Raw genomic sequence first — 18,540 nt, forward strand, 5'->3', positions numbered from 1 at the left:
CAGCCACATACAAACCAAATATATTAAAGGCTGTTTACAGTGAGGCTTGAGGAGAACAAAGAAAAAATGAACAGCTCAATTAAACTGCTGCAGCCTTCTGTTTGTACAAGCGTACAATAGCGCTGACATTCAGTTTTATCTATGCAAACAAATATAATAATCTTCTGATAAAGTCCTACATTTACCCTAGCTTTTATTACCTCCAAACTATCACAAGTAAGCACAGTAAGCATATTAATCTTCCTCAAGACATTTCAGTTAGGAGACTGGCTCCAGTTCTACTTTGAAAACACTGACATGAATAAAAAGTAAAAAAACGATCAAATTTGTCTTTAATTACCTTTTCTTGGCCTCTTCATACTGCCAGTTGAGTCTTACTTTGTCGACAAGTCTTGTTTTATCATCGAACCCAAACTTTTGCAGAGGTGAAGAGTAAGGGTGGGAGGAAAATAGAGGGAGATGTGAGATTTTAAAAGTACTCTCAATATAAGGGGTTAAATTAGTCTCTCCTACCGACCTAACTAAAAATTGACCAATGTTTTGAGTAACAACAACCAAAATCAATTTTATGCTTTAGACATACAACTCTGGTTTGTAGCTAAACATATAAAAGTGAACCCTTTCAACACATTATGATACAGGAAATGAAGGGTTTGCAAACAGTATCACTTACAAAACATCAAAGCTTTTCAACTTTATGCAAGGCTAAAATGTAACAAATATGTTTTAACTGAAATGCTTTATTACTTGATGGATAGTTTAATAAAAAATAATTCAGACTGCATTGCATATACTGTGATGTGTTACCCAGCACTTAGATCATTAGTGTGATTTAAACACTATTACAAAAACATTACCTGTTCTTTGAATCAGTCAGTCACAGAAAATGCATATATGTTACAAGTCCTTCTGCACACAGCCTGGTTTCTACAGCAACTTCTCTTCATCTTAGGGCATCAATAGTTGCCCACTTCATTGCTGCACCTCTAGATTTGCTATCTAACTGCTTCTTTTGCTCTCTTCATCATCCCATGTGTAAAAATCAACCTCCTCTTTACTCACATTCCATCATTAATAATTGAGGAAAATAATTAACCTCATTATACAATTTTATTTTCCTAAGAAAAAACATTACATCCAACAAAAACAATTTTCTGACTACAGTTGGCTTGTACTTAATGTATACTGTGAAAGGGAAAATGTTGCAATTTTCCCTTTAGGTAATTTGTTTTGGATTTCGTTAATCACATCCAGCATCAGCCTGAAAAACGGCACCCCAAAGGCGCCATCTAACAAACACCCTACAAGAAAGCCTAGAGTTAAATAAGTTTTCTAAAATGCTTCAGGAGTAACCTCTTAAAAATACAGATGTCCTCTTATGCAGAGGTGCTCTGGAGACATTCAGCTTGGCTACTAGTCATCAGTAAAAGGCAATGAAATAAAAATGAAATGCTAAAAGCCTATGATTAGAAGTTACACGGTTCAATAGAAATAACTGAACGTGATGTAGCATCCAAACTACATTACTATCAAACTACAAACAGGTTTTCTTCTTGCTCTGCTGTCAGTCTTGTCCAAAGAAGCAAATACTAGGCAGCCAAAGTCATAGAGTAAGCCAAAATTTTATTATTTGAAATGTACTCTTTTATTCACACCGAACTATCTCTGAAGACTGATGATAAGGTATTTTCAAACACCTTATTTAAAGGCATATCTGAACATAAAAGTATAATAAAGTATATCAGAAACTTTGTTAGTTTCTTTAAGAAAAATACTGTGGGATGTGAACAAGTATTTCCTTGTCACAGGAAAATGAAAGGAACAGAGGGTTACTCTACGTCTTTGATGTGTGCTAACAATGACAAGATAAAAACAAGATTAAAAGAAAAAAGCCTTCCATCTCTATTACCAGGTTGACTGTACCTGCTGCCAACCTATGAGCTATGACATGCTTAGGCAGCAGAACGGCAAAGCCCATCATTCACGTGCTCTGGGAACAATAAGAAAATGCAAATCCTTCACAATCAAATATTTATTGGGATTTTTTGTTTTGCCACAGCTAACATGTCTTGAATTAAAGCAGGAAGTAACGAAGTACCACTCCAGTAGAAAAAGCAGCTTATTTTCTAAAGCAAATGGCTCACACAGGAATACATACCTCCCCAGTGATGTCAGTCTGAGAACAAGCATCGCAGTGTTGTTGAGGTAAACAGGAATCACTGAGTGAACTAGAATTGTGCTGGAGATCCTGTAGGGAATCTGTAATGCAGCAGCTATTCCTGAATCCATCAGTTAGCTTGGCCAGGCTCTATGAGAACAGACATTAAAAAAATAATAACAACAGATATTTATAATACCTTTATTAAGAGAAAAACATAAATGAATTCTCCTTAGAAAACATGACTTCATAAAGGCAGCTTGCCGTAAAAGAGCTATTTACATTAAGTAAAAATTGTAATGCTATCAGCCTTATCAGCCAATAAGAAGCACCTTTGCACTGCAAAAAATTTTTTCTTCCAAAGATGCATCTAGATATTTTTTCTTTAAATCTAATTTTCACAATTTATTTTAGGTCTGTGAAGGTTTTGGCTTTTGTATGGCTCACAGTTCTTTAAATCTAGCAACTGTCAGCTTTCATACCAAGTTCGCTGGTATGAAAGACAAATGTGATTCAACCTGCCCTTTTGCCATCTTCTGCCCAGGTTACATTCCTCAGCCAATACTGCCATCACATACAACTTGATGAATAGCTTGTATTGATTGTCGTCTTATGGCAGCTGATTTCACCCTTGTGCTCCCTTACCCAATGTTCACAGAGATATTTTACACTTTGGGTTAAGCAAGCAACATCTCTGAAATGTCTAGACAATGACATAAACTGTGCGGGTGAAGCAGAGCCCTTGAGCAGTCTTAAAGGAGAAAAAGAGCAACAAAGTCAAACAAAATTAGAGAAGTTTGTTTGACTGTAAGAACTTGGTTGGCAGGCTCTTAAAATTCCTTTCATAAAAAGGTATAATTGTCATTGCCACTTATTTTTCTGTATTCTCTATCTTTCAAAAATCACAGATATCGCACTGTTTATGACAAAGCTGCTACGCAGGCTATTGCTTACAACCAAGACCCTGAGTATTAAGACCCTGATTATTCTGCAGTAAAAGAAATTTTAAAAAAAGCTTTAAAGATAAGTTCTCCCCCCACCCCCCAGAGGGGAAAAAGCAAACAAATTACATGGACTGTATCAGCTCATAGATCATAATGTAACCAAGTCAGCTGACTGCAAAATACCCCAGGAAAAAAAAAAACCCCAACCTCAAAACCGCTTGCTCCATTAGCCAAACTAAAAAATCAGAGACTAAGCAGATGCAGCTCAATGGCAACACACTGACCCTCAGGAATTTCAGTGCCTCTGACAACTGACAGTTTGCTACAACCCCCAGTTATTGTGCATATCCAGTTACCAAGATAGTCCTCAGCCTTCAAAGAGCAGTTTAAAAAGGATACCCTGGATTATACAGCAACATTTCCTTTTCCTACAACACATTCAACTAATGGAATCAGGAAGATGAGCTTGTGTAGCAGCAACCGGCTGCTGCTCTCAGGAGTTGCAAGATCACCTTGTTGCCACCTGAAGACAAAGGCATCCTATTTCTGAGTTCAGAAAGCAGTGCTAGGAATTGTAGCAGGCCTGAAACCAGCCAACAGAAACAGCTATGACCACCCACACCAAAGGGCTCGGCTTGTCTTGGGTACCCAAAAGAAGCCAATTCTTCTGCTACCTCCCAGTCAAGCTGGGCCATCTTATCATGATGGATAAATGAAATAGTTTGTTTTCCACCCTAAGAAATCACACTTCAGTTCTGAGTTATGCTGCCACTAAATCCCTAGCCAGTGGCCCTTTAACCTCTGAATATTTGCTGCCAGATGAACAGCTCTACAAAGGTGCAAAAAGAAAACCAGAGCGTCTGCCATTTTGAGATGACTGAATACTGTCTTTCTACTTAGTGCTCCAAAACTCACTGCAAATCACCCAGTCCTGTCAGTTTCTTGCTGCATGGAGAACTGAGATGGATCCCTAGTGGATTTATGAGATGGAAATAATTATTTTAAATTGTTGCTGCACAAATATCAAATGTCTAATATGTTCTTTTTTCCAGTAAAGCGGTGCTGATCTCATGACCACCAGGGATTCAGAAAGCCTGAAGTATCTCCCAAATAAGCTACGTCCATCTGGTACCTTTGGCTAGCATGCATTATGCTACAGGTACATGTATTATGTTACAGGCACCACAGGTCCTGATGCCAGAACTTATATCTAAACTTATCCCCGTATTTCAGCTACTTCATGCACTCCTGCTGTGCTCCTGACCCCCCAACTCCAGCGTCTCCCTGGAAGGTAGTAAGGGACTGCTTGGATGCTGGCCAGGTTTCCTAACTGGGCACAGTTGTTGAACTCTGGGTTTTACTAACAAATTACATAGCATTTTGCAGGTGGCAATCATCTTAACTTACATCTACGTGCATAGGTGACTGTGCTTTATGGTAAGTATGGAAGTCCTCTGAGTCTTTAGTTGGAAGAATTAAAAGCATACCTTCCAGCGATCATAACATGAAAAATTACAACCTAAGCTAACACACTTTCCCATAGAAACAATTTAGATCAACTACTTGGAGAAAGACCCTTCCCAGAAATATGGAAGAGAGAACCTCTTTCATCTGAGGTTAATGGATTGTTTATGGTAATCTTAGAGAAAGTGACAGACCACTTTATGCATGGTTCTGAAGCTGCAGACACACCAGTCAAAGTCTATCAAAAAGGAAGCACTGCCATCACATAATTAATTTGCTGCTAGCTAATTTAGGTGGCACACATTTCAATACAATTCCTATCTAACCTATTTGGCTTACTTAAATGGTAAAGAAGGAAACAATAAAGAAGAAAATAATAAAAATTGAAGAACAAAATAACAAACACACTCTCCAATGCTTTCTAAGAAAGAACATTTTTAAAGGATATGAATATGCTGGTACAGAAATTAAAGCATGAAGGGAGGGGGAAAGAGACACTCAACAAGCATGAAGGGGGAGGGAAAAGAGACACACACTCAGCTTTCAGGAACATAAGCACATATCTTGATTACTAATCTTATATTAAAAGTTTGTCCATTTATTTGGAGCTATGAGATTGTATATTTGGCTTTATTTGTAACCACAGCACCCAGTTTAAATCCAACCACCCTCTGATTCCCTTGTCAGACTTCTCTCCCACACAGCTCTACCCAATTATCATATTTCTATGACAGCCACAATTTTCCAAGCACCTACACAAGACTGAGTCACTTTTGCTATGTTTAGTTCTGTTGCTTACACTGGCCAGATTTAAATTAAGAAGTAGTATGAAATTTTCTATTTCCTTTCTCTGAAATAAATTCCCAGCTGTTTACAGAATACTTCCAACTCATCTATAAACAGTGTTCAAAACAGACAGTTTTCCCTAAGAAAGCTTGTCTTACCAACAATAGCTTTTAAAGATAGCGCTTTTGTGGACAACTCGGTTTCCAAATCCATAGGGAAAATAAAAAAGATCAAATTCTCAACTCATTACAAAGATGTTTTAAACAGATTTCCACTTGTTTGCCAAAGCTAAACAACTCTTTTCAAATAATAATAAATAATAAATAAAAGAACATGCAGGCTCTTGTCCATGGCTGGCAAAAATGCATAGCTAATGATGGTGACTTTGTTGAAAAACTGAGTTTTGTAGCTGAGAGTCTGCTCTATCAAATAGTGTTATTGTGCACTTTCTGTTCTATCTGATGTAACTTCCTTGGTAATAAACGAGAAGCATTGCTTTCAGAGTGCCCTATGCATATTTAAAGACTATGCAACTGCACTTAAGATTGGTTTATAAGACGTGATTTTAAGGGGTCTTAATGTTTACCACTGGATATAGTGCCACTGAAGATTGAAAATCTAAAGAAATAGGGAAAAAAAAAATAAAAAAAATCTACTGAGAGAGTCAAAACAAGGCCAGTAGTTAAGCTTTTCCAAAATCTCACACACAAGACTTTAAATTACCCCTTAGTTTCCTACAACATGCGTCACAGCATCCATGAAGAACTGCCTTTCTAATCATTTCTTGCTAGCTAGGCATGTGGAAGACTTGAGAATCGCTTTAAAACCTGGCCAACACAAAATATCAAGTATGTTAAAAGCTGCCAAGGCAGAAACTTTTAGTAGTGACTTAAGTGTTCTTGTCTACTCGAACAAGGATTTGTGGTCCATCAGCTGACCTTCGGGTAATACTTTGGAGATTGAATAATTGTATAACTATGGAAATTTATTGTATGTAGATTACAGGCTACCCACATCATTTAACAACAAGAAGAAAAATGTCAGCAAAAGACTATTGCAGAGGAAAAAAAGAAAATAAATAAATAAATAAATAAAACAAATGGATTGCAATGATAGTTTAACGCAGTCCCAAAAACTTTGGTAATATTTTTTTTTCTATACAGCATTTTCAGGTTAGGTGAGGAATACTGTATCCACAGCATGTTTCAGCAAGTCTGTACCAAAGTTCCTGCAGTGGCAAAGGATCATGGCTCAGTAAAGTTCTTGTCACACTGATAATGCAGACACAGCAGGTAAGAGCTCAGAGCAGATGCAGAATCCATACAAAGACATGCCCAAGCAGTGATCCAGCATCTTCCCTTAATCATCACACTCAGATTCAAAACAATAATTTTAAGCTTGCATGATGATATCTACATACACTCCACTTAACTGTGCGCTTTGAGAGTTTAATGAGGATATTTTAAATTAATTTGTCTTAATACAAACATTTTGGAAAAAAAACTGAGGCAAAAAAAAGGGAGCTGCCAAACTGTCACATAGTGACAGAGATTCAGTTATGTGAGAAGCTTATAAAAGGAAAAATATGATAGACAAGCTGATAAACCTTTTAAAACATGGACTCTCAGTCCTACTTCTTCATAGGGAACACAAGGGGACATTAAACAAACAAAGTGTAAAACAAACACTATTGGTCTCATTTTTGTTTTTAAACACAGCATAATAATTCCATAGGAGTCTTTGACACAGCGGCAGTGGAATTTTATATTAAACAAAAACACCACTCTCAACATTAAGAATAGTATGTTATTTACAACAAAAATATGAAACTCATATTGTGTATACTGTGAACATAAGGCTCCTTATCTACTTCTTTTGAATAGCGTGCTATTGTCAGCTATCAAACAGAAGGATCAAATTTGGCCACCATTCTTGTTTATTTAAACCTGGAAACCCCAACACAATCACCATCAAGGAAATGGAAATACACTGCACATTTTAGCAATTGCGGTTTGGTTGTGTTTTTTTACCTGCATAAGGTCCTGCCTCTCTTTTTCACCTGTGCATATGGCTTTCTTTATGGTTCGTAGCTCACTCATTATAGCCTGTGCTTCATCCAGTCTGTAATTTGTATGAGAACTTGACATCTTACGATCAATCCTGTTGAAAAGACAAAGACAAGTTCAAGAACTTTCACATAATTAGAAACACCACAAACATTTTAAGACCTTCTGTTTATGCGTGTACCACTTTATTTCCAAGAATAAAACGACATTCTACTGGGAAGAAGCACAGCATTCAGTGTCCAATACACTCAACAGCTAGAACAATGAAATTACCTAATCAGGTTCTGCAAAACCAACAAATATCCTGTTTTTAACCTCCCCTAGTACAGAGTTTATTTACACAGGCAACATTTGCAGATTACTTTACACAACAAAAGTATAATCAATCTCACCTACACAGTAACAACTGAAAAGACACTGGCAGCTAGGCCAACACTATTCAGATGCATAACTACACATTTGAACATCTCTTCCAAGACTTCTGTCTGATCTTGTTTTAGAAGATCCTAATGAAGGCATTCTGTTTTTTCACTTCACCATAAATGCTTTCCTGTCTCTATACTTTGAGTATCTTCTCTAGACAATATCATCTTGGAACATCATCCGACATTATCACTCACTGGAACAGGGTGCCCAAGGAGGCTGTGGATGACCCATCCCTGGAGGCATTCAAGGCCAGGCTGGATGACACAGCCATCAGTCATTACATACAACATCAGTTTATAAAAAGTAGTTGTAAGAGATGTACTAGATATAATCATGACAAGAATACTCAAATTTTGTATATTGAGAATAACTCAAAAGTTCAAGGTATATTATGCTAATATATGCTAAAATATGCTAAAAAAAAAAAAAGCATAAAAATAGTGCAAAAACTCTAGTCTGGAAAAAAACAGTCTGTCACTAAAAGACCTCCTTGCACTATAGTACAATAGGAGATAAATCTAGAAACCTCATAACTGTCTTGTATTCTTAGAATATTTAAGTGATACCAAGAATGCAAATGCATTTGCAGCTTAAACTACACTTTTGTCACTCTCACTCAGCCTGCTCTGTCAGTGAAGCAAATCACAAGAATTCTACATGCAGCAGATTACTTTCTTTAAAATTAAAATATTAAATTCATAATAGGAAAAACTCAAAAGCTTGAATGAAACTCCTGTGGTTTAACTGCGTAGCTCACAACCTACAGGAGAAATTGCAGGCTGGGCTTCTACAGTTTTGGTTTGTTTGTTTTCTTCTGACAGGTCCTGACTTTGGACAAAATGCAAAGTGTACGCCTGAACCTCAACTTTCCGCTTAAGCACAATTTTCCCCATGTTGCATACGAAAATACATAAGCCTTTATGATTTATGTTTCAAAAAACAAAAAAATACTTAAATCATGCGCCTTCAAGTTTTGCTTTGTTTTGTTTTTCAAATGACTGCTTGGAGTTCTTCATGCATTTTTATTTAAAATCCTGAAAAGGTCAGGTAAAACTGTGGCAAAACAGCTACTCCGATTCACTACAAGCTTTATGAAAATGATAATGTGGTTTTATCTGAAGGTTATGTTAATGTTAAAAACATAGATTCCACCCAAATTCTAAACCAGGAAACGTCTCCTACACAACTGTTCATTATACTGTTTGGCTGGTACAAGTTGGCATTACAGGAAGAGGAAATTATTTAATTTCAAACAGATTTTTGTCCAGTTACCCACAAATTAATGTTCCTGGACGTCACTTTGGAGCCCAACTTAGGAACTGGTGTTTGTTTAAGTAAAGAATCAGAAAAGGCTCTACTGCCAGACATATCACAGCTTAAATCAGTATTGCTGTACATCCAAGCTGTCATAAGTATTTTACAAAATTATGTTATTTATTGGCCATTAATTTTTCTTTCTCCTCTTCATAAAGCTTTACTTTTGAAAGCTACAAAGTTTACAGGAATCTTCCATTTATTAATGGGAAAGCGCATGATGCAAATACAGATTAGCCCTTTGTACAAACAGGAAGAACATTCAAGTAAAACCCTACTATGAATGAAGCACACATTTTCTGAGGAAGGTGCTTCCAGAACATGTAGGTTACGAGCACACTCACAATACTTTTGATTCCATACAGCAGTCTCCACTCTGTTTCCAGCCACATCATTCAAATACGTAAGTCTCCTCCCCTAATCCTCATTAAAGTGTATGTCTGTAGTTGAGTTAAATCTAATTTTAAAGCTTTTGTCGGTTCTCATATCCTCTGAACTCGTGTGTAGCTATAAATTGTTTAGTCAGCCCTAATTCCCCATCTCTCCTCATTTTCTCTGAGCATTCCTTCCGCTCTCGCAGCCAACTGGCTGGGTTTTCATTTCCTTTGCTGCTAAACGCCTTCTTCCTCCAAAATCCTCTGCTCTTCCTCATGGCAAGCAGAAGGGTCACTGAAAACACATGGGAGAGAAGGAGCTGCACCTCATCCTCAGTCCCTAACAGCCAGACAGAGGAATATGTTCCAGAAAAGGCTCAGATTTAACTCCCTAACCCCAGGCTTTAACAGAATTGGCTGCACCTTGGGGCAAATGCACCCCTAGAGACCAAGGAGCAGTGAAGGAGATCACACCGGGTGGGATAGAGACAGGACTGAAATAATGAGCTCCAGAAAGTCTCCAGTGGGTGAGGGCAGACCGTAACATTTGAAGGCTTATCATAACATTGCCAAATTTGGATGAAAGTGGAGAAAATAGAGCCCTAATGAGAAGTGCTGCAGCACTACAGAAATCAGAATTCTGACTGTATTGGAATTGCAGAGATATTAAAAACTCAGCAGTGGTTGAACAGAGAGCTGTGCTGGTTCTGATACCTGCTCCTGGCACTATGCTGCTTAGAGGTTCAAAGCAAGCCTTCAGCCAGATATAAACCCTGAAGTGTGACAACTTCCAGTATTGTTCTTGGCACATACTTAAAATAATGTGAAGAACACAGCTTTAAAAGATCTGAACAGGATGTATGCCAGTCTCCATTTGGCAGTTACTTGACGATTTGACCTAACACAAGAAGGAACAAAAAATACAAAGACCCAAAATTTAGAAGTAACAAAAGGGAGAAATGCCTGGAATGTGCAAGTCTCCACAAAATAAAAAAATAAAAAAAAAAAGCAACACAAACTACTTCTCTTTTGGAAAAGGAATGACAAGTTTCTTTTCAGACAGCACACTTGTTTTGTGGATATGCAGAAAGTAAAATTCTTCAGCTTCGGTACTTGACTGGACTGCCACTTTCCCCTAGATGAATATGAATGCTAGGAGAGAGAGGCCAGGGACAGCCCAGAGCACAGATAGGCTCACAGCCTGGGCCATCTACCTACAAAACCATCCTCTCTCTTGACAACACAAGGAGTCTAGAGATACTCCTCTCTGCAGTTGTTAGCACAAGCACTCTCCAAATAGGCTCGTTTCCTACTGGAAGTGTAGTAATTCTAAGAAAGCACCAGAAAAGCAACTGAAAAATTACCTGAAAAACCAAAACAAAAGCAGAATTCATCTCAGAGAGTGGAGCTCAGCAAAGCACAAACACTAACATCACAACACAAATCACTGCAATACCTGATAGAGAGCAGGCAAAATGCTGTCACCAGCTACAGCAAATGGCACTGACCACCACCCAGAGCACTACCAGACAGAGTGACTGCAGCAGAAGCAATGAGAAGCAGCACTGAAGCACTGAGCTGTCATGCCTGAACTCTTAAACCAGCTGATTTATTACTACCACTGACTGACTGGGTACACAGGGCTTGCCTTGAACCAGCTCCTCTCTTGAATGTCTCTCCTGTATCCCCATCCTCGAGTACAAGCAGCTTAACTTGGGCTAAAATCCAAGACAAACACTAGTATTCATAATCATCTGCAGACTTTACTTTTCAGTAACATGCACTACTTCACTGGGCTATCTTAAATTAATTACATTAATTAAAACAATCTTGAATTTCAAATGGCCTTCAAATACTTTCACCTCCCCAGTCAAGCAGGTAGCCTTTTTATAAAAGCCACTGAACCTATAAATGATTGAACCTATAATCTCAGAATTGCCTGGTAGCCATGAGGAGGAATACATATAACTAAAGCAGAAAAAGCGAGACAATTTTTACTCAAAGAAATTACAATGGAGAACACTATGACAAAATTGGTTTTGCTCATCTTACTTAACTGGGCTACCACCCAGAAACATCGACCAGCCTTAAAATATTTGCAGTTTCAATACACGGGCTGCTTGACATTATGAAGTTCCAGTTAATTCTCCTACAACTAACTGTAAATGTTTTGTGCAGTCAATAAAATATGTTTAAGCCTGAGAATGATTACATCTCACTTGCCAGTGAAGGATTTTGGCTGGACAAATTTTGTTGGATTTTCTTTTCTCCTGAAGCTTTTAAAATTCATTATAGAACAAAAGAACCTTGTAAAATGGAATGAAAAACATGAAATGCACAGGCTATTTCTTTAACAGAAAGAACTGAGTATCTTCCTTTATACAGTTTAGTTAATGTAATGCCATGTTAATTTTGTCTAAGCTGGAAAATCAGGAACCTAATTGCTCTGGGACCTCTGGAAGCTTTGCCAGGATTCCCAAAGCAGAAGTGTGTGTCCATGCTTTACAGCACCAATACAATAAATCCAAAGCTTCCAAGTATTTCCACAGATGCTGTACTTATGCTGCAAAATGCATTACACATGCAACAGTTCCAGTGTTTTCAAGAAGCACTTGCATTAGGCAGTTTGTTTGCGTGCATGCTGGAGGGATGGCCAAGATTTCTAAATGCACAGCCACATGTCCAAAGCAAATCCAAGATCTCTTCAACATACAGCCTCATTCCGGGCTTGTTGAACAGATCTGGAAGTCACAATGTGTGTTTACCTGCCACCTTTTCCATGGCCTGGTAACCTTTCTCCCTATCACACGGGGCTTCCCACATACATGCTATGTGTGCAGGTGACTAAGCAGCACACAGATGGAAGTCTCTCGGTTCCCATCTGATGGCCTGCAGGAAGAGTGGCAGGTAGAGGGTTACCACAACAGTCTGCAACCTTTGCCACCAGCAAGCGTGAAGGAAACAAGAGCACAGGCTGTTTAATGGTCTGGGAGCAGTGGCAAATTGCCCTGAGCTCCCTCAGCTACTTCTCCTTCCAGAGAGGAAACAAGGGGTCATATTTACATGCAGTCATTCTGCACACATGCAACAAAATCCAAGGTCTCACAGAGCATTAGATCTACTGCATATGAACACATCAACTGTGCTGCCCAGAACTGGAAGGTCTGACCACCAGGAAAAAGGAAGAAACAGCGTTGCAGTGTTCCGGCTCCCACCCTGGAGAAATAGTCTGCCCGGCCAGAAAGCCTAGGTACTGCTCACAGAAACACTAACCCATTGCACAGCGGTTCTGACTGGGCTCCTGACAATACGTACCTTCAGAAGATGCTTGGAGTACATTCTAAAAATCTGACTCATTTTCAGGCAGAATGGAAAGACTACCTATAAAACTGCTTTTACATGTGGATCTCTAAAATCACCTTCCCACCTAATTCTGTCTAATCCTTCTTCCATCATTTCACACTGTTCTCAATGTGCACCATTATCACAGCAGAAACTCTGGAGCAGAGCATTTAGAAACTTTCTACTTTATTTTTATGCAATAGTTTCCTGAGCAAGTCATTCCAAGATGGGGGAGGGAATGGGGGAGGGGGGGGGAACAGCCTCCCACAACCCCTTAACTTACTCTTGCAGAGTTTCCACTCCTTTTTCCTTATATTGCAGCTCTTGCTTCATCTGTGCCAATTCTCGTTTTAGCCTAGAAAGCTAAATATACCAAAATAATTTAAAGTCATAATACGTAACGGAAACTTACTTTATAAAAAAAAATAACTGTTTCAAATACAATAATTTCAATCATTTTTAAATAAATGGAAGTTGTAATCTAAGTTTTCTTCTTTCTTGCTTTAAGACCTGCAACAAAATAATACACATTCTGAAATATCCAAGGACCTAATCACAACATTCACCTTTTTTCTCATCTTTTCAATTCGTTTTCCACCTCAAATAGTTTATATGAATAGCTAAAAGCTTCATATGACTTCCCTTCCCTTCTTCCCGTGTAGCAAACAGATGCCTCTGAACTGTCAATTCCTTAGTTAACCCAAAAATGAAAAAGAAAACAAACCCAGAAACACTGAACGTTTAATGCTATTAGTTTTTCAGTCTAGTACAATAAAATCACTGACATCCTTCTTCCAGAAATGGCAGTCTGATTTGCTATGGTTGTTTTCATACTGTCTTGCCTTTTGCTCTCTCTGGTAATCTCCGTCATCTAGAGAGTGTATGTAAATCAAAAATGAAATAACAGCAGTGACTCAAAAAATATCTACAACAACTTGATACTACACATTTTATTCTATTGATTCTATTACTTGAAGCAATTATGTACACACGCACACACATTAAGTTGAGCAGATTGTCCAACACACTTGTGAAATCATTTTATTTTGTGATGTAGGAAAAGAGACAAATAGTTTTAGAAGACCTTGCTTGTTTTCTTTAAATATCATTTAAATAAACAAGGTTTGTTTTCTTGTTTAGACTATGCTGACACTTAGAGTATGTAACACAAGCAAACACTGGTCAGCACGTAGTAAACATACACAAATAGAATAAATGCCTTTGAAGGGTGGTGAATGGGATTTGATTTCAGAGGCACTCATGTGAAAAGCAGTCACTACAACAGAAACAGAGCACCATCCTGCAAAGATAAGATTTTTATTGATTTTGTGAGCCAAGTGCCTAGAATGCTACATCCCATTTTACTAGTTAATGAAGAGAAATGTGCAATTTAGAAAATGGGTTTAAAGCTCAATGTTATAAATTGCTTTTTATAACCATTCGTGACTGCTGTGTCAATTTGCTTTAAACAACTTTCAGACTTGAAATCTTTGCAGCACAAGATCAATTTCTAAAGTCAACTATTCTTTCAGATAAGACAGTACTAAAATAATGGTTCTAATTTCTTGGGTTTTTTTACATTATTATTATTAATTATAATATTTTACCACAAAACTGCCACAAAAGCCCAGAACTATAAAAAAGCTTGCATTCCTTACATCATCCCCCAAAAGCTTTGGATAAAAATTAGCTTAAAATATCTACTTGGTCAGCATGTCTACTCACTTGCCAATGGACTCAGAAACAAACAGTTAAGTCTAGAGTTCAATGACATCCACAGAAACCCACTGAAGATGGTAAATAAGAAAATACAAGGACAGCAGGATTGAACTGTGTGCCTCTATCATCTATGACAGAAACTTTATGCTTTTTTATATAGAAAAAGCGTTACTTTCCAAGTCACTGAAATGCAATACGTGTAGGCTTCTTGAACGTAGCAATAGGTCTGAGTGTATTTTTACATTTTCTTTTCAAAAGCACATACAGCACCCAGTGTAAATGTCAGCTGAAGCACACAGTCCCCTTCCCCTCCCCATGCCTAATTCACATTTAACACAATTAAAAAACACTACTCACCCTGTCACGACGGCTGGCTATTTCTGCTTTAATCTGATATGGGTCATACTTGGTATTAGTTGAAAATCCAGAGAATGCTAAACAGATGGAAAACATTATTTTATATTTATTTCTTTTCTTTACCACACTTGTTAAGATGTAGCACTGTTTAAAAGACTGTTGCATTCATTCTTTGTGTTACAAGTCACTTGTTTTTAAAATAATTCTCTCAGTTCAAGTGCAACAGAAGAATTATCTTTGGTCTGGTTGAAGTTTCTTATTTAGTTCTGAACAGAAAATAAATGAACTGTATATAGCAGCACTGCATATCGCTCAAAAGGCAGCAGCTTCCACTAAAGGATGCTGGCATTTACTGATGCAATGATTTGTGTAACATTAACAATTGCTATTTGTTTTCTAACTTCATTAACATTACTAAACTTGAAACTTCTTGCAAGTTCTTAAAACAGCACCTCTAGAGCCAGGCAGTGATTTCAAGCTGTGACAGTATCAGCTAAACCCTAAACAGATGAGGTGAAAGTCCTAGAGCACAGGCTGGGCAAGACCAACCATGATTTATTGAGTGAGCCATTCATGGCAGCACTGGCCTGCTGAAAAATGCCCGGTATGCAAGTGGATTGGGTTGTACTGTTAGACCTACCATCCTTTTGCAAAGCCAGAGGCTGCCGCTTTGAAACTCATATCCATGTCTGCATTTCACAGAGCCTTTCCACTCTCATAAGAGTACTGCAATGCCAAGGTCATATCAAGCGTGCAGAAACTTGCCAAAATGAGTAGTCATGCCTGGACTAATTCTTTAAATCCAGGATTTTCTATGGATTATTTATAATTTTATTTTTTTTTAGCACTGTTGATCACAACTGAGTCACAGAAGTGTTGCATGGGCACCTCCCTGCCAGCCCACGACCGCTGAGCTCATGCTGCCTCCCACTCATGAGCACACCGCACTGAGTCAATGACAGCACCCACAAGCAAAGGAGAGGAAAACAGTTTGTGTGCTTTTAGTTCTTTTAAGGCAACAGATTTAAAGATGTGGTAGTGGAGGCAGGAATATTTACAATATAAGCACCCACCTTCAGCATTTTAATTGCACCCAAATTAGGAGTCAAAGATTTCTGCATAAAAAGTGGAGAATGAAGCATCTCAGAGTACAGGGGAGTGGCAAAATTAAGGAAAACAAATGGAGAAGCCTTAGGGAATCTCAAGTAGACAGTATGAATAATCGTGAAAGGGATTTAAAAAAGAAAAGGACTAATCAGCTCGTCTCATTTCCTCAAAGCTGATGCATGTGGCCTTAAAACAATATAAAATATATTTTCTCAACAAAACAACTTAAAAGGTTAGTTTTACAGTATCATATCGATTCCACAGACACATGGAGACACGTAGAAAATCTACCCAAAGACTAAGAAGGGAAGAAGTCACTTAATACAACATTCACATCCATGCTACACGTAACCTCCCACGCTTGATGGAGACTGGTCAGGACCATCTAGGCCACCTCACACCTCGAAAACATCTTTCATTTAGGAGTTTTGCATATGAATGAATTCAGTGAGATTAATAAACACAGAACCTAAACACTTATAGCCCAGTGCCTCCTTTGACCTCTCACAGCCATGTTTCTTCAACTTTTTCAGAAAGGAGTTAGTAGAGATTCCCATACTTATCAAGTAGTTGGCATTTACTAGCAGATGCTGCATTTGAACAGTGGCTGTACACACAGGCAGTGAAAAACCACATGTGCACTGAAATCCCACTATGTTTCCACACTGCCCACAGGTGTATCCATCTCATACCCTTCTCCTTTGAAGGGGTCAGAGGCTGGCTTAATCAAAGGAATCTTTTGGTGTAACAGTTATTCTAACTGCTATCATCAGATATACTTTTGTCTACAATGCCTTTTCCCTTAATCTTTAGTAAGCTAATAAACTGACAACAGATCTGCAGAAGGCTTCTCTTGAAGATGACAGTTTCAGTACAGAATTATCTATGAACTTAGGAGGGAAAGTGGGTAGCTGGCCCAGAAATATTCAGTTTTTGTTGCCTTTCATGAAGCATCAGCATGGCTGCCACTAAGATATTCCTGTTTAATGTTATAAAGTTATACTCCAGCAGACCTAACAGGAAACCAAAAGCCCCATAAAGGCTGCGCCTCACTTCTGTTTTCAGAGTCTTCATTGAGAGGAGAATATGGTGAAAACACTTTCTTACCCCATATGTTGTGTTATGTATTCATGATAAATCAAGAAAAGGACAGTAAACTCACAGCTCGCATAGGAACGGTTGTCATCCTCACACATTTTGTGCAATTGTTGATACTCTTCTTGGGCTAGTTCAAAACGCTGTTGCTTTATTTGGTAAATCTCTTTCTTGGCATTGAGTGCCTCCTGGGCAACTATTAAATATTCCTTTAGCATGCGTTCCTGCTCCCTTCTCCATTGCTCCCTTGGGTCTTCAATTTGTGTAAGCTCTATGGAGAAAAACAACAAATTTATCAGACAATATCCCACAAAGAGAAAATGGTTTGGTTAAGGTCTGTTCTGCAGGTCTACATCACAGATTAAGAGTGACATGCTCAAAAAACTGGATGTGAAGTTGCTGAACAATTAGTCTGCCTAACACTAGTGTTCAAAATCACTCCATCCTGAGTGATTTTTCCAGAGTGGAAGAATAAGAAAATCCCTTTGAAATGTAAAAGGCATTTGCATTTGTTTTCTCTGGGCATGCTCTAGTTTGTAAAGAAAAGAATCTGTGTTTATGCTCACTTTCCCTCACAGCCAGCTTGAAAATTATGAGGATTACCTAAAAACCTAGAACCACATAGGAAAACAGAAGGTATCTAGAGTCAGTTGGAACAACTTTAAAATATTACGCATTAATTTCACACATTTAAAATTCTGAAAGGCTAGTGACAATACCTGCCTAGAGAAGAACAAAGTAGTTCAACTGAAAAGTTAGCATTTTAATCCCAAATCCAGAAGAGCACTTCTAATGGCGTTTGTTTGTTAATGCTTTGATGGCAAGAAGTCACTGCAGATGCTATGTCAGTGTTCAAAGCAGTTGCAGAAAGTGCAGCGCAGTCAGGAGGCAAAGCTACTCATTTTTTCCAAACCTTGTTTCTCATAAGAGATGAAAGCCAGTTATGTTTAGTATTTATCTTGCATGAAGTAATTCAGAATTTTGGTGCTCATGACTAAATGTGAAACTATAAAAGGTTGACCCTCTTGAATTAATAACTCTCATGGTGTCAAGGTTATACTACCAGCTCTACCATTTACAAGCCATTTGAGAAGTAGATAGAAACATGAAGCAGTACTCCAACAGAACTACTATGTTCCCAACAACCTTTACTCAGCTGTAACTCTTCCCACAACTCCTCACAGTGCAAGAGTACGAAGCTCATGCCTACAATTACATCCTTCCTCCAGTATGTTCCCTGTATCACAGTGACCTTTCCAGCAGCACCTCCAGTTTCCAAAATATCTCTGCTCCAACATCCCCAACCTACTTCTGCAGTCCAGAGCAAGATGTGCTGTGACTTGTTCCAGTCTCCATAAATGCCTATGTACCTAGTTTCTGCACGCATG

At 38.2% G+C, this 18,540-nt stretch overlaps 1 protein-coding gene across 5 annotated transcripts in view; it reads right to left on the reverse strand.

Annotated features, from left to right (window-relative positions):
* The window catches only part of WWC3 (WWC family member 3), a 90,445-nt gene that overhangs the window by 35,212 nt on the left and 36,693 nt on the right, over nucleotides 1-18,540 (reverse strand). For all 5 annotated transcript variants that reach the window (XM_085532039.1, XM_085532032.1, XM_015886914.3 and 2 more), the window contains exons 3-8: nucleotides 17,220-17,423; nucleotides 14,951-15,027; nucleotides 13,158-13,237; nucleotides 7,383-7,512; nucleotides 2,159-2,308; nucleotides 341-414 (exon numbers count right to left, since the gene is read on the reverse strand). In XM_085532039.1, coding sequence (XP_085388165.1) covers nucleotides 341-414; nucleotides 2,159-2,308; nucleotides 7,383-7,512; nucleotides 13,158-13,237; nucleotides 14,951-15,027; nucleotides 17,220-17,423 — 715 coding nt within the window. The remainder of the gene's footprint in view (nucleotides 1-340; nucleotides 415-2,158; nucleotides 2,309-7,382; nucleotides 7,513-13,157; nucleotides 13,238-14,950; nucleotides 15,028-17,219; nucleotides 17,424-18,540) is intronic.

Source organism: Coturnix japonica, chromosome 1, assembly GCF_054131305.1.
Source record: "Coturnix japonica strain WE chromosome 1, WE-NBRP24, whole genome shotgun sequence".
Taxonomy (NCBI): Eukaryota; Metazoa; Chordata; class Aves; order Galliformes; family Phasianidae; genus Coturnix; species Coturnix japonica.